The sequence below is a fragment of the Toxorhynchites rutilus genome, chromosome 1, assembly GCF_029784135.1.
Source record: "Toxorhynchites rutilus septentrionalis strain SRP chromosome 1, ASM2978413v1, whole genome shotgun sequence".
Classification (NCBI taxonomy): domain Eukaryota; kingdom Metazoa; phylum Arthropoda; class Insecta; order Diptera; family Culicidae; genus Toxorhynchites; species Toxorhynchites rutilus.
Window position 1 is genome coordinate 51461275 of NC_073744.1, and position 16374 is coordinate 51477648.

Here is a 16374-nt window from a genome sequence, read left to right on the forward strand (position 1 = left end):
GCTAAGCAATATGCGATCAAAATAATGAGATCGTTATGCTGTGAAGTGGCTGTTTTGATGCAAACACAGTGTTGACGCATACATTACAACCTTCTTGATGTTGTGATTCGACCAATTTATACTATTTTTCGAAATCAACATGTATTTTTGTAAAACCATGATTGGTACAATTTCTCATCTACGTGCCAATTATCGCAATATCGAAGGCTGCCTGATCCTATTATGGTTGCAGGAAATCACTGCAAAGCTGGAAAGCAGAGCTGCTATATGTTCCTTAGGGTGCCCCAACGAATGTATGGGGAAAAAATTACCCTTAAATTTACTCTATACAAAATGTTCACCACCTCGAAAAAACACCCTATGCCAAATATCAACTCAATCGGACTTAGGATAGTGGCGCAATTAGGACAAGCGAGAGTGGCGCAAAGCGGCCAAAGTTTGAGTTTTTTGAAAATAGAAAAATCACCCAAGGAATTCGGGGTTTTCGAAAAAAATGTTTTGCTGCCAAATGTCTTAAAATTGCATGAAACGTCGAGATCTGGGGTCATCTAGAAATTTTTTGTTGTCAAAAATCGACTTAAAAAATGACTTTCGGAATACGAAACGAAAAGTATGGTTTAGGGTGCCAATAAAAATAGTAAACTCGATTTTTCATTCGGAACTTGCTACGAAACGTTCTTTTGCACGATAATATACCCTATGCAAAATATTAGCTCATTCGAACTCCATTTATTAGTGTTGCAGACGTTAAAATTTGAGTTCTATAAAAATCAAAAAGTTACCGGAAATCGAGGTTTTAAAATTTTTTTTGATGCCAAATGTCTTAAAATTGCATGACACGTCGAGATTTACAGTTATCTCATTTTTTTTTGTCAAAAGTCGGCTTTTCAGACGGAAAAACGACTAAGCGCCAAAACAATTTTTTTTTATAATTATGTTTTTCGAGATAACAGTAAATCGGGTAGGCTTGGTTGATTTTTTGATTTTCAAAAAACTCAAACTTTGACCGATTTACGCCACCCTCGCTTAAGTCCGATTGAGCTGATATTTGGCATAGGGTGTTTTTTCGAGGTGGTGAACATTTTTATGGGGTTACTTTTCTGAGATTAGAGATGACCATTTTCATTGGCACCCTAATGTTCCTATTATGGTTGTACGTTGTTATGTTATGGTGGTTATGCTACTATGGTTGTAACTCATGTTTTCACGCTGTGCAATTTCATATCACAGGGCGCTTTTGAACGCTCAGTAGTGTTGTGAAATAGCACTATGCGTGTCCGACCGAAGCATATTTGTTTGATCCACTCTGTTGAAAATTAAATCTTAGGTGAATATGTTAATATCCTTTGTTAAGTTCCTGAAGAGAAGCGAAAACTGCATCACAACCCTCACGCCTTTGTGATTTTCCTTTCAACTAGCAGAAAGGCCTAGCAACGAGGAGCAGGCAGTTATTTTATAACCGGGAAGCACACAACAGTCTAATCTAGAGATAAAACGGATATTCGGTAGCCTGCCTATCCGGTCAATATTTGGTATCCAGCCGGATACCGGATATTAGAAAAAAAAATAATAATTTCTCATTAACAGAAGATAAATCATACCCGGAACTTGTAATGCTTGTTGACTCTTTCTTGATTTATAGTTGATTAAGTGTATCATCTCTCGGATTATCATCCCGGAAGTTCTTAGTTTTTTTTTTAAATTTTGATATTGCATATTGAAATTATGTGGCCCAAAATATGTTCGGAAAACCATGGTTATCGTCAAAGGAATCAAGAGAATCGATCAAAGCAAAAAATAGGCAAAAATTGCCGAATAATGAATAATAAATAATTAGCCTTGTACATAATTTATTGAATTTTCAAAACCTGAATTCTGATGTGGGAATAATCGTATTATTGAAAAAGTATTCATTAGAAAAAGGGAAAACTTTTTTTCTATCAACATTTTTCCCTGTAGTAAAATCTGTCTTAGACAAAGTTGTTACTCATGATAGAGCGTTCGTTTTTATGTTGTCAAAAATAGGGTGACCAAAATTGTCGATTAAATAAAACATCTAACTTTCTTATCTTTATAGATAGAGGTAAACATAGTTCGACAATGTTGTAGTTTCCATTATTTGAGACATCTTTGTAGAACGAAGTTTTTCTCTATCTCTTGAAATAACCGATATAGCGCCTTTTTTCTATGTTACATTAGGGTCACCATGAAAAAAACTGTTTTTTTGCTCTAACTTTTATGTTTCAAATTTTACATGCAAACTGTCTTCGAAAGACTTTTATATCTTACTAATACAAACATTTTTTGATGCAGAACTTGTGAATATCTCAACTTTACTCAAAGTTATTGATATTTCTTCCCAAAAAACATGGTCTTTTCATTTGTTTGTCATTCTTTCTGGGGCAAACATAAAAAATATTTGTTGACGGAATTTGAAAAAAACATATTTCACTCTACAGTAAAACGTTTTTTTGCGGTTTTTGTGCGATTTTCTGTTCTTGTGCGGTTTTTTTTGTGCGATTTTTTTTGTGCGATTTTTTTTGTGCGATTTTTTTTATGCGGTGCATGAAAAGAAGCATATTTGACGAAGTTATCGTCCATTTAGTTTTTTTCGATGGTTTATATGCATTGCAGTGCAAAAAAGCATATTTGCGTCTAAATTATCCACTTCTGAAATCATTCATCTCCTCTCATCAAATTCTCTAAGTTTTTTTAAGTTTTTACATGACATGATTTCTAACAGCAACACGTTTCGTCATGCAACTAAAAACACAAAACAGCCACGCACAAACGAAAAAGGCAAAGTGTCCCATCGCAAAGCATGGAAACAAAAGGAAATTGAACGGTGAATGGCGTGGATTTGAGTTATTTTCTTGGGGGAAACTTTTTTTTATGCGGTCCCTATCTACCGCACAAAAATAATTTTTTTCAAAATGTGTACTGAACACGATTTTTTAAAGCTGCTGGTGAAGTTTTGCACGATTTTTTTCGTGCGACTTTTTTTGTGCCGTCCCTATCCCCCGCACAAAAAAAAGGTTTGCCTGTATATAATATGTGATTTTCAAAACTATGTTATTTTTTGTGTTTGATTAAAATCAAATTGAAATCATGAGATTTTGGATGAAAACCCATCAATAACTTTGAGCGGGATAAATATATTTACTGCATCGAAAATTGTTATGATAAGCTCTAAAAGTCGTACGAAGACCATTTTGATGCAGAAATTTGAATATAAAAGTAAAAAAAAATTGTGGGAGATATTTATTACTTAGACAAAAACTGTCTTAGACAAAGTTGTTACATATGATAGAGCGCTCATTTTTATGTTATCAAAAATAGGGTGACTAAAAGTGTCGATGAAATTAAAAATCTTTCTTTCTTATCTTTATAGATAGAGATAAACATAGTTCAGCAATGTTGTAGCCCCAGTTATTTTAAACAACTTTGTGAAAAAGGTTTTTTCTATCTTTTAAAAAAATCGATTTAACGCTTTTTTTCTAAGTTGCATTAGGATGACCATAAAAAAAACCTGTTTTTTCTGCTTTAACTTTTATATTTAAAATTCTACGTCAAAAATGTCTTTGTACGACTTTTAGAGATTATTGATACCCACATTTTTCGATGCAGAACTTGTCTATATCTTAATCCTACTCAAAGTTATTGTTGATTTTTTACCCAAAAACTCATGATTTCAATTTTAATTTACTCAAACACAAAAAATAAAATAGTTTTGAAAATCACATATCATGTAGAGTGAAATATGTTCTTTCAAATGCCGCCAATAAACTTTGTTTACGTTTGCCCGTTTGCTTCGCGCTCCGTTCCCATAATTTGTGTCGAGTGTAGAATCAACGACATAGTATTGCATACTAGGAATAAGTTTTATTTAAAAATTATTGTTGAAGTATTATTTGAATCCTATTAATACTTTTTCCATGTGACACCGACTATTACCATAATAGGTATACTTATTAGAATAGGTACACGAAACTGGCATTTTCAGTCATGTTTCATATACAATTTAGTCAATTAATCATCAAAATATCAGTGAGAATCTTCAAGAACAGAGTTCAAATAGCTAAAAATATATACTTTTGTATACTTTTAAACTAAAATAGAGTATTTATGCGCAAATTTCTGCAGGTTGGTGACATATCTCCTCCATAATTGGGACACTTACCCTATGTTGATTTATTAAACAGAAAACTGTTTAACAAAGGCTCTTTCTATTGTTTCTACTGAATCATAAAAACCAATGAGTTGTTCAACTTTTGTGGTGTGTAAGACGGAAAGGTAATGTAATGCGCGGAGCCTAGAAGTTTACCACTCGCGAGGGGAATAATTTTATCCTTTTCTGACCAGAAATTGGAATGTAAACAAACGTAAAAATATGTAAAAATAGAAAGAGAGCTCAGCTTGGATGGTCTTTCCATTACTATCTTTTCACTGCCCGTCGAACCCCTCGCTAGAAGCTGTGTATTTTACCCCACCAGTGAAATTAATCGAATCGTTCACATTTGTTCACTTACAGATGAATTTAATTATTTGCTACATATCTAACAGCGCATTGATGTTGGTCAATTTGACCAAAGGCCATTTCATTCCGTCACCATTCCTTGATCTCTGTAGATAAAAAAAGGAAGGGAGGGTATACAAGAAAAATGAAGCAGTTGCAGAGTGAAAGTTTAAGCTCCTGGGCAGATTCAGTAGGATGAAGACATCCAATGACATTTCTAAAACGCGACAGTGTCGATAAAATAAAACAAAATTGGGAAAGTTAATTGAAGCACCGTTTTCGTGATATGGCAATCGCGCTCAATTGAACAGACCATGGTAAGCTCATTAGAAACGACTCTATCTAGTCAAATAAATGATGCGTGGCATTGTAAGCGTAGATGGCATTCCACTGCTACTTCCCTGCTATGAAATAGACTCGCCATCACAAGAATCAAAGGTGGGAGGAGCAATTGTTCACATCAGCCCAACACAACAGCTTCAAGTGACAGGATAGCAAGGAAAAAATGGAGGTAAAATACGTATCGTCGCGTCGCGTATACACTATTTGCTGCTCATGGAAGTAAAAAGGAAAAAGAACCGAGCGATAAATGATAAGGCAAAACTTTTAATTAACTTGGTATTTTTTCATCATCATTACCGAACATCTGCATGGCGCGAATGAATATCTGTTTTGCATTTTTTTTTGTCTCGCTACCATCGCTTTTCTAATTTACCTTCCATGATGAACCGGGCCGGAAGAGCGAAAGGATGTGCGAGAACTGTTCGTCTGAGCTGAAAAAGAAACAAAATTCGGTACGGCTGATGGGATGTTCCTGATTTCCGACGGTGGCACAATTTTATGATTGCAAACAGAGATTAAATTCAAAGTCACTGATATCTTTCGGATTTAGGAAGAATAGAGCATAAATAAATAATATTTCAATGTCATTGCAGAAATTATTCAATTCAATAACGAGTCGTACGTTTTCTGCATTTGTCCCTTCTTGTCTCCGCAGATACTTTGCCATCGTGCGCCCCCTGGAGTATCCACTGTACATGACCCAGCGTACCGTTGGTTTGATGTTGGCAAACGTTTGGATGCTGCCGGCACTGATCTCCTTCATGCCTATTTTCCTCGGGTGGTACACCACGGCAGAACATATGGAAACGCTGAAAGACAACCCGGAGCTCTGCATATTCGTAGTGAACAAATCGTACGCGCTAATCTCCAGTTCGATTAGCTTCTGGATACCGGGCATCGTGATGGTCACGATGTACAACCGGATATACAAGTGAGTGTTGCGTTTGTATTGTACTGATATTTCATTTCGAGAAGCGATAGTGTGTGTCTGCGAGCATGACGATGTATCTGTCACACAACTTACTAAAAACTAGATAATTAGTTTGATGGGAATGCCATATAATCGACCATTTCCCCAACAAGAGTTTCCCCAGGGAAATTCTCGCTTAAACTATCCATGACCCATCTCAGTGCTGTCTAATCCTTCCTTGTGTCTTCCTCCAGGGAAGCGGTCCGCCAGCGAAAGGCGCTCAGTCGCACCAGCTCCAACATTCTGCTCAACAGTGTCCAAATAAACAACTCCAACACACTGCACGCAAATTACCACCGAAATCACCACTTGCGAGCAAGCGATTGCGACCTCGGGATGGACATTAAGGATATCCAGCATGACACGCACAGCGAGCTCAGTGACTTGGACGTAAGTGAAAGCCCTTTCATTCAGGTTTATCCTTTTCCCATTTTCGGGAGCGGCGATGCTGGTTGGTTGTTCTAGAGTAGCCACATGCCGAGAGATGCGTTTTGATCTCGAAACGATGGCTAACATTACCAGCTGCTCTGATAGTGGAAACGTGAAATTTTACTGAAAGTTCAGCGCTGCTTGGAATGACTTGCCAAAAGCAGACGACAGCTTTCCTGTGATATTGCAGGGACGAAACGTTTCCAGTTGGATATCTGTCGGAGGCTGCGCGTGCGAAATCGGAACTAAAATTATTTCACCGTTTAAGCATTCTGAACTGTAAGTCGTGAGACAGCCCATATGGCCATCGGAGATATGGTACCTGCGATAGTGCTACAATCCATCAACATCAAAGTCACACAAAATGTGATCGGAGTCGATCAGTTTATCTCATGAAGAATTTTCGATTTTTTTCTCTAAAATCTAAATTTTCTTGATTTTTTGAGAAGAGGAATCCATTTATTTAATTTCAATACTGCATATTGTGACGGACTGATGGCTTTTGGGAGAAACACTTCTCTAAATGATTTAAAAAAAAGCTGTAAGGGACACGACCACATATTTTCGACGTAGAACTACGCAATTATATTATGCAATCCACTTGTTTACCACTTCGAATATTATGTTCTTTGTTACAAATAAATTTGATGAACGTCCTTTTACGTTTGATATGATGCCTAGGACTACCAAAATATGTGAACGGAAGAATTGTCAAACGATCATTGTATTTTAGATTTCCCTTTGAAATTATTGCACATCACATGTTTACGCAGTTCTCGAACCGCGAAAGTTCATTCACCTCTAGTATCTGAAATGACGATTTTCCCAGGCTTCCCAGTTTAAAAGTACGTTTTAGGGAAACATATTCCGATCTGCATAACAACAAGCGAGTACAAAAGTACACCAAAAAATACCCCCGACTTGCATGTATCTCCAAAGTGGATTCCTTCAGGCACATTAATTTTGAAGTCTGTGTTAGGGAAACACAGCTCAGTGGGAAAGAAATACCCCCGACTTGCATGTATATTTGCAAAGCGGCTTTCCACGGGTACATTGGTTTTTTTTTTGCAGTTGGGGTGTTTAAATAACACTTGACATTTTACAGTTATTCATTTGTTCATCTCATGAAAAATAATATTTTATTAATTGTGATAGACACGTAGAAATATTTCCTATCAATTGATGCAAACTTCTTTCCGATCTGTCAAGAAATGTTCGAGTTGTAAGCATTCGAAATACGGGCAGGGTAAGCACACAAATCGGCAAAAGAAATGTATGGGAAAAAAGGAAGTTCTTCCAGTTTTCATGAATTTAAAACGCTTAGAGATTAGCGAATGGTAATGTATAGCATATCAAACAAATCTTAGAATGAATATCTGTTTTGCATTTTTTGCATTCTGCATTCAAAACATTGCTTCGACAACTCGCAAGCAGATCGGTCGAACCTATATTTGATCCGATACAGGTGTTTTTTTACATCCGTTTCTAGTGTGTATTTTTTCATCTGGTGCGCTGCGAGCGAAGTAAAGCTCATAAAAAGTGGTGCGCTATCGAGACAATCCGGCAGCAAGTCACATCATCACACACGCTACACAGCAGCGGGGCAAGTAGAAGTTTATTTTCCTCTTACCTCTTCCATCATTCTGTATAGCTTCTGTGCTCGATTTATACCATTGTTTAACTTTGTGTTTATCATATCGGCAAGCGTTGGCATTAGGGGTGTTCATTTCTTACATCACCGTTGAACTTTTATTGGAACTTTTTTCATTTTCAAATTACACATAATAACAAAAATTGAAGTAAATAAAATTTTCAACAATAACTAATATAGAAATATAATTTCTTTTACTAATTTATATTTTCGAAATTATTATATTCTGTTCATATCGAACAGTTGTCTACTTCTTCGTTTATATTACTATGGCAGAGGGCGGGGAGGATCCCCCATCCATGCCAAAGAATATATCAGATAATGAACCTCCTCCTGAAGAGCAGGAGGATGAAACAGAAGATGAGGAGGAATTCTGTTTACGAGATAGAGAGCTCTGAAGATGAGGAAAAAGACGAGAAGCAGGATTTTCGTCTAAAAGAATACTCTGATGGCGCCAAAGGCCCATTTATCGTATTCTTTAGACGAACATCCAAACCTCTTAACGTCATTCGCATCTCAAAAGAGTTGACACAGAAATTTTCCGAAGTTACCGAGATTACTCGGATGGGGCCAGACAAATTACGAGCTGTCGTCTCCAGCAGAACCCAAGCGAATGAAATAACGCGCTGTGATCTCTTTGCGATCGAGTATCGCGTATACGTACCATGTGGCAACGTTGAAATAGACGGTGTAATAAACGAAAAGGGTTTGACTCGAAAAGAGATACTCGATGGTGTCGGTCGCTTCAAGAACTCTTCACTTAAAAGTGTGAAGATTCTTGCATGCGATCGACTGAAATCTGTGTCACTTAAAAATGACAAAAGAGTTCTCAATCGGACAAACTCTTTTCGTGTGACATTTGAGGGTTCCGCCCTTCCAAACTACGTTGCAATAGGTGCACTTCGTTTACCTGTTCGGTTGTTTGTACCCCGGGTAATGAAATGCAACAAATGTATGCAACTCGGTCACACGGCCGCCTATTGTTGCAACAAAAAACGTTGCGCAGATTGTGGAGAGAGCCATGATGAGAATCCTTGCCCGAAAGAGCGCAAGTGTCTTCATTGCGGCGGGACTCCTCATGATCTTACTCAATGCCCGGTGTACATACAAGGAGGGGAAAAAATCAAGCGTTCCTTAAAAGAACGTTCCAAGCGGACTTATGCAGAAATGCTTAAGAGTCCCGTTCCAACGACTCAGGACAATCCCTACTCCATTCTGCAGAACGACGAGCCTGTTGCTGACGCTCCCAATGCAGGAAGTTCCGGTACATCGCAGGGTGCCATCAGGAAAAGAAAAATTACTTCTTTTCCATCACTCCCCAAAAAGAAAACCGAAACTTCCCAAGTTGGAATGAAAACTCGAATCGAACGTGCTGAGAATAGACCGAAGCAAGTACCTCTTGGTTTAAGCGGTTCTTCCACGCACCAGGGGTCCTCAGCACTTCCCGGAGCAGCACCCAACACGTCTGCTCCTTTTTCGCGGTCGAGGCAACAGCCACAATCTGGCTTGCTTACGCTTTCTGACCTGGTGGACAACATTTTAAATGCTTTAAATATAAACGACCCTCTTGAAAGCATAGTATTATGTTTGCTTCCGATTGTGAGAACATTTTTGAAAGAAAAATGTGGTTTTTTGGCAGCGTTCATTTCCCTCGATGCCTGATTCAGTGCAAGAGGTCAAGTATTTGACCACTGTAATACAGTGGAATTGCAGAAGCATTATTCCCAAACTAGATCAGTTTAAATTTTTAGTTCACAGCTCTAACTGTGATGTATTTTCTCTCTGTGAAACATGGCTTTCTTCAGCCGATGAGCTGAATTTCCACGATTTCAACATTATTCGCCTCGATCGAAATGACTCGTTTGGTGGCGTACTATTGGGGATCAAAAAATGTCACTCCTTCTATAGAGTCACTCTCCCATCGATGACAGGCATTGAAGTTGTTGCTTGCCAGACACAAATCAATGGCAAAGACCTCTGCATTGCTTCGATATATATCCCTCCCAGAACTACGGTAGGCCGCCATCAGTTCTTTGATACTATCGAGGCAATGCCGGAGCCGCGGGTAATCTTAGGTGATTTTAACTCCCATGGAACAGCATGGAGATCACTCTACGATGACAACCGTGCCACTTTGATTTATGATCTGTGCGACAACTTCAAATTGACAGTTTTGAATACTGGGGAAGCAACCAGAATAGCCAACCCTCCTGCACGGGCAAGCATGCTAGACATATCTCTATGCTCTTCTTCGTTATCCCTGGATTGCATGTGGAAGGTAATCCAAGATCCCCACGGTAGTGATCACCTACCAATAATTTTATCGATCGCTAATGAATCAAACTTTCATGAGTCAGTCAATATTTCGTATGACCTCACGAAGAATATTGACTGGAGAACATTTGCGGAAATAATATCTGAAGCAATTGTTTCAATGCATGAACTTCCTCCACTCGAAGAGTATAACTTTATATCGAGTTTGATTTACGAAAGCGCACTTCAAGCTCAAAAGAAACGTGTACCGGCTACCACTTTCCGACGTCGTCCTCCATCACTTTGGTGGGACAAGGAGTGTTCAAAGGTCTACCTTGAAAAATCATCCGCTTTCAAAAAATTCAGGAAAACTGGATTAGTGGAATGGTTTCTAAAGTACCAAGCTCTAGAAGCCAAACTAAAAGGTTTGATTAAAGCAAAAAAGCGTGGATATTGGCGGAAGTTCGTCAATGGTTTGTCAAGGGAGACCGCTATGAGCACTCTTTGGAATACGGCTAGGAAAATGCGTGGCTGGAACCATACAAAAGAAAGTGAGGAATACTCTGACCGTTGGATTTTTAACTTTGCAAGGAAGGTTTGCCCCGACACCGTTCCTGCACAAAACGTCGTACGCGACATTCCACTTCAAAGCGATTATGAGAATTTTTCGATGGTGGAATTCTCAATTGCTCTTCTCTCATGTAACAATTCAGCTCCTGGGTCGGACAAGATTAAATTCAACTTGTTGAAGAATCTTCCCGGCTTGGCAAAACAGTGTTTGCTGAACTTATTCAACAAGTTTCTGGAGCTGAATATTGTCCCGCATGACTGGAGACAAGTGAGAGTGATAGCCATACGGAAACCCAACAAGCCGGCTTGCGATCACAACTCGTATAGGCCGATTGCAATGTTATCCTGTATTCGTAAATTGTTAGAGAAAATGATTCTACTTCGTTTGAGCATGTGGGTCGAAACGAACAATTTGCTGTCAAATACGCAGTTTGGCTTCCGCCGAGGTAAAGGGACAAATGATTGTCTCGCGCTGCTAACTTCTGAAATCCAAATCGCATTTGCTCGCAAAGAACAAATGGCTTCCGTTTTTCTCGATATCAAAGGGGCATTTGGTTCAGTTTCCATGGAAATTCTCTCAGAGAAGCTTCATAATGGTGGACTTTCACCAATTCTCAACAATTTCCTGTACAATTTACTGTCAGAAAAGCACATGATTTTCTCTCATGGCAGCTCGAAATCTTCTCGTTACAGTTTTTTGGGCCTACCGTAAGGCTCCTGCCTAAGCCCCCTCTTGTACAGTTTTTACGTCAATGATTGTCTAATTAGAGACTGCACGCTGAGACAACTTGCAGACGATGGAGTTATTTCCATCACGGGTACCAATCCCGTCGTTCTGCAAAAGTCGTTGCAAGATACCCTGAACAATCTGTTCACGTGGGCCCTCAAGCTGGGTATCGAATTCTCTACGGAGAAAACTGAAATGGTCGTTTTTTCTAGGAAGCACGAACCCGCCCAATTCTAGCTTCACCTATCCGGCAAAACGATCCAACACTCTATGTTTTTCAAATACCTGGGTGTATATTTTGATTCTAAGTGTACCTGGGGGAGACACATTGCGTATTTGAAACAGAAATGCCAGCAAAGAATCAATTTTCTCCTAACAATTACCGGAACATGGTGGGGTGCCCATCCAGGAGACCTCATTCAGTTGTACAAAACAACGATATTATCAGTGTTAGAATATGGCAGTTTTTGCTTCCGATCAGCTGCCAGGATTCATATTCTCAAGCTGGAGAGAATACAATATCGTTGCTTGCGTATAGCCATGGGGCGTTTGCATTCGACACATACGATGAGTCTCGAAGTTTTGGCAGGAATACCCCCGCTTACTTTTCGGTTCACAGAATTATCCTACAGATTTCTCATCCGTTGCAAGATCATGAATCCATTGGTGATTGATAACTTCGAAAATCTACTCCAACTAACTCATCAGTCAAGTTTTATGTCTTTATACCATGAGTACCTTACCCATGAAGTGCACCCTTCACCAGGCATCTCCAACCAAGTTTGCTTTCCATACTTCTGCAATTCCTCTGTCAATTTTGATCTGTCCATGCGACAAAAAATCCATGGAATCCCAGATCACTTACGCTCCAATTCTATTCCGTCGATATTTTCGGCAGAATATGGGAAAGTTAGATCTGATAAAATGTTCTTTACTGACGGTTCATTCATAAACGGGTCCACTGGCTTCGGCATCTTCAATGAAAATTCCAGTGCCTCTTTCAAACTCAAAGATCCTTGTTCCGTGTATGTCGCTGAACTGGGTGCGATATATTACGCATTAGGGATCATTGAAACATTGCCCATCGACCACTATTTTATTTTTTCAGACAGTCTCAGCTCAATAGAGGCAATCCGCTCAATGAAAGTTGATAAACGCTCATCTTATTTCCTAGCAAGAATAAGACAACTATTGAGTGTTTTGGTCGAAAAGTTATTCAAGATTACCTTAGCATGGGTTCCCTCTCATTGCTCGATTCCGGGGAATGAGAATGATTGATTTCATTCGCGTGATATCTCGGCTTATGTCCAATCACTACAACCTAAACGCGCATCTCTATCGCATTGGGCTCGCAGCAAACAATCTTTGTGATTGTGGCGATGGCTACCACGACATCGAGTATGTTGTCTGGTCGTGTATCCGGTTCCATGCTGCTCGCTCTCAGCTCTCTAGAGCACTGAGAGCACAAGGCAGACAATCGGATATCCCCGTCCGGGATATCTTAGGTAGCCGGGATTCTGATCTTCTGCTTCATCTATACCTGTTCCTCAGAAACGCCGATGTCAACGTTTAATGATGTTTCCGTCGTTGTGTCCCCGTTTCATATCCCTCCTATCCGATCGATAAAATTTTACTTAGTCGCGGCAATACATACATACACTCTTTAAAGACCCACGGCCCAAAGGTTGTGCAGTCCACTGATCATTCAACAAGAGACAAAGGTTGTATCGCTCATGACAACTCTACACGAGCTGATGTTTGCGCCGGCTAGTGACCATTCTATCCTGGATTCCTCGAGTCGAGAAAGACGCACCACGCTAGATATGGGGTACAGACTAGGGGGGCGTTGCTGATTAATGGTCAGCTGCATCCCAATAGGAAGTATCCCGTGTCGGGCACACGTACAGAGCATCGAAGACTGCAACATACCAATTATGAGAACACTTGTAATACTAACCTCGAGCCAACCGCGAGTAATCGGTTACATATTACTAACATAGTTGTAAGCAAACATTAAACATTGAAATATTGAACTCCCGGCCCCGTTAGGCTGACGCCATATGAGCCTTAATAAAATATATATTTTGGATAAAAAAATAAAAAAAAATCTTAGAATCGTAATTTCCGATTCGATTGGTATGCAAATCATGATAATTCGTTCACAGTTAAAATAGTTATTAACATTAACTACATTTCATAAAAACATGACCCGTTTTCTGATTTGGCACTCTTCCTGAAAGACGTAGTTCTACGTCAAAAAACACCACCTAAAAGTGATACTGTGCTTTTCAGCAGTATAAACGGACAATTATTCCAATAACTTAGATTTTCCTCCCACGAATGAATTTACTTTTTCGTACATACCTAATATCGCTTCTTTGTTAACTTACAAAACCGAAATATAACCGTCAGTAAATTGAATTATGATGAATTATGACCACTCAAAATGCTTAATTCGAAGTCACTTAAATTATATCCACACGCGGAATCATGTATGATTTTCCGTTTTTATTTTACTTTTCCATTTTTGATCAGTATTCATTGCATAGGGTGGTTTGAATATTCTAGATTAACATGTAGAAGGTGTTCTCATTACCAGAAATCTGAAATTCAAAATGTAACTATAGAAATCACCTGTCCATATACCCCCACTGTCCGTATTGCCCGCACTTCCCTCACAAGCAAATGAAAGCAATTTGATTCAATGTTTTTTTTCCTCCACTCTACGAATATAAGAGAAGGGTGGTGAAGATGGACACCATAAGTAAAAGTTGTTTTTTTTTCGTGAATTTCACAAAAAATATACAGCTGTCTCACCACAAATTGATAGTCTAAGTAGTTTCTTTATAGTAAAATTTGTTTTTAAACATTTCATAAAATGAATGTGTCCGCCATCTTTGAAAAAACAAGAATGAGTCGAGAAAGACACTCGAAGCGAAAGATGGACACTAACTGAAGAGTTATATTTCGGGTAAAATATATATGGATACAATCTGTAGGCATCTCTATATCGCATGAACCTCTAAAAAAATATATTTTTTGAATTTTACTATTTTTAAAAAATCGAGAAACGAAAGAAAAAACGATTTGAACCGCATTTTGTTTTTCAAACGGTTGCCATTTTGTCAAAAAGAAGTTTTTGACTTGGCCGAGGTTCATGCGATAGCGGCATCTTTTCTGATTCAGAATCTGTTCGATTTTTTTTTATTCCAAATAACCGCCCTCTGTGACCCTAGACGAGATGCCTCCTGTGTTCTGTATAGATGAAATGAAGAAAACATTTGAGGGGTTGTATCCGAGACACGACCGCTTAGAACGTAGGATTTCGCAATCTTTTTTTTTTAAGTTTGTTGGTTTATCATTTCGGATATTATTTGCGAATACGTCGAAATTTCATAAATAACTCTTTAGTGAAAAGTCACAGGGACCCTGAAAAAGTTTAATGGCTCGCGTGTTTTTGTAGAATCATTTCGAGAAGCAACGATTCGTTCTTGCCTTTGCAAGAACAATACACTATTCGTCATATGTCGCAATTTGTTTCATGCATTGCACTGAGTATTTTACGAGAGGCACCTTCCGTGCATCGCCACAGTTTCAGCGATAAGAATGAAACATCGCGAGAATGACCGTTTATGAAAAATCGTTTCTCGATTCTCGGTTAAAACCGTCAACAAAGCTAGGAGCTGAACAAGTTCTAAGTTTTGCGCACCGAAACAAGCAACACACAAAGCCAAACACTGATGGCTAGAAGCGACCTATAATCATTTGCACTCTTCTCTTTTTTCGCCTGCTTTGCCATGGCTCGGATGGTTGTGTTAATAGCAATGCCAGATGCACTTCAAGTGAAATATTCGCTAACGTTCACAGCTCGAGGGGAAACATAAAACACAAAACGAGCAGAATAAGCGACCTTTGTTGTTTCGGGCACAGAACGATTCTCAAAATTTTCCTCTGAGAATATGCAATACTTATACGCTAGCGACAGCTTACTTACTATGCAAGGGTGGAGTTTACTTCGCATATATTTTCTTTTCGCTATGCCCTTTCGTTGTTTCTATTCTAGCGTTATTGACAGCTCTGTTAGGGAAAGCACATAAATGGACAGAACAAATGTATGGGGAAATGGTATTGCTTCCAATTTCCATCAATTTGAACCATATACAGACTATGGGATTGTAATTTATAACATACTAGCTGACCCGGCAAAACTTCGTCCCGCCTAAAATTTGTTAAGCGCAAGTTCATGAGTCCAATCGCAGAACTGTTCATTGATTAATCTTCTAATCGACCCCGTTGAATTAACATTTTACTAAAAAAATTCTTGTACTTCTACCAAAACTCATCATTATAATATCACAGTATTTTCAGACACAATTCTCGTTCAATATTTTTCAACCACTTGCAAATAGCATATTTCTCCGCTAAATGGAATAAATGTTTGATACAGAAAAAATGATAGAATAAAGACAGACCCCTCTTCTTTTTTCCCCTCAGAGAGGGGAAAGTGTGTGGAGTGTCTATTCACCTTAGAAACGTTTCGTGCACCCTAAAATTCCCCCCTCCCCTAAGAGAGGGAGGAGGAGTATCTATCCACCATAGAATCATTATTGCACCCTAAAAATTACCCCCCTTAGAGAGAGGGGAGGGGTCTCAAACTATCATGAAAACCTTCCCCTGCCCCGAAAACCCCTACGTACCAGTTTTCATGTCGATTGGTTCTGTAGTATATATATATATATATATATATATATATATATATATATATATATATATATATATATATATTTCAGAAAATTTCCGATTCGATTGGTTTGCAAGTCGTAAAAATCCGTTCGCAGCAAAAATAGTTTATAACGTTAACCTTATTTCATAAAAACGTGACCTGCTTTCTGATTTGGCACCCTCAATGTAAGACA

At 38.6% G+C, this 16374-nt stretch overlaps 1 protein-coding gene across 4 annotated transcripts in view; it reads left to right on the forward strand.

The window, feature by feature from the left end:
* The window catches only part of LOC129763188 (octopamine receptor beta-3R-like), a 398150-nt gene that overhangs the window by 292847 nt on the left and 88929 nt on the right, over nt 1–16374 (forward strand). For all 4 annotated transcript variants that reach the window (XM_055762014.1, XM_055762017.1, XM_055762016.1 and 1 more), the window contains exons 5-6: nt 5514–5789; nt 6023–6218. In XM_055762014.1, the coding sequence (XP_055617989.1) occupies nt 5514–5789; nt 6023–6218 (472 nt within the window). The remainder of the gene's footprint in view (nt 1–5513; nt 5790–6022; nt 6219–16374) is intronic.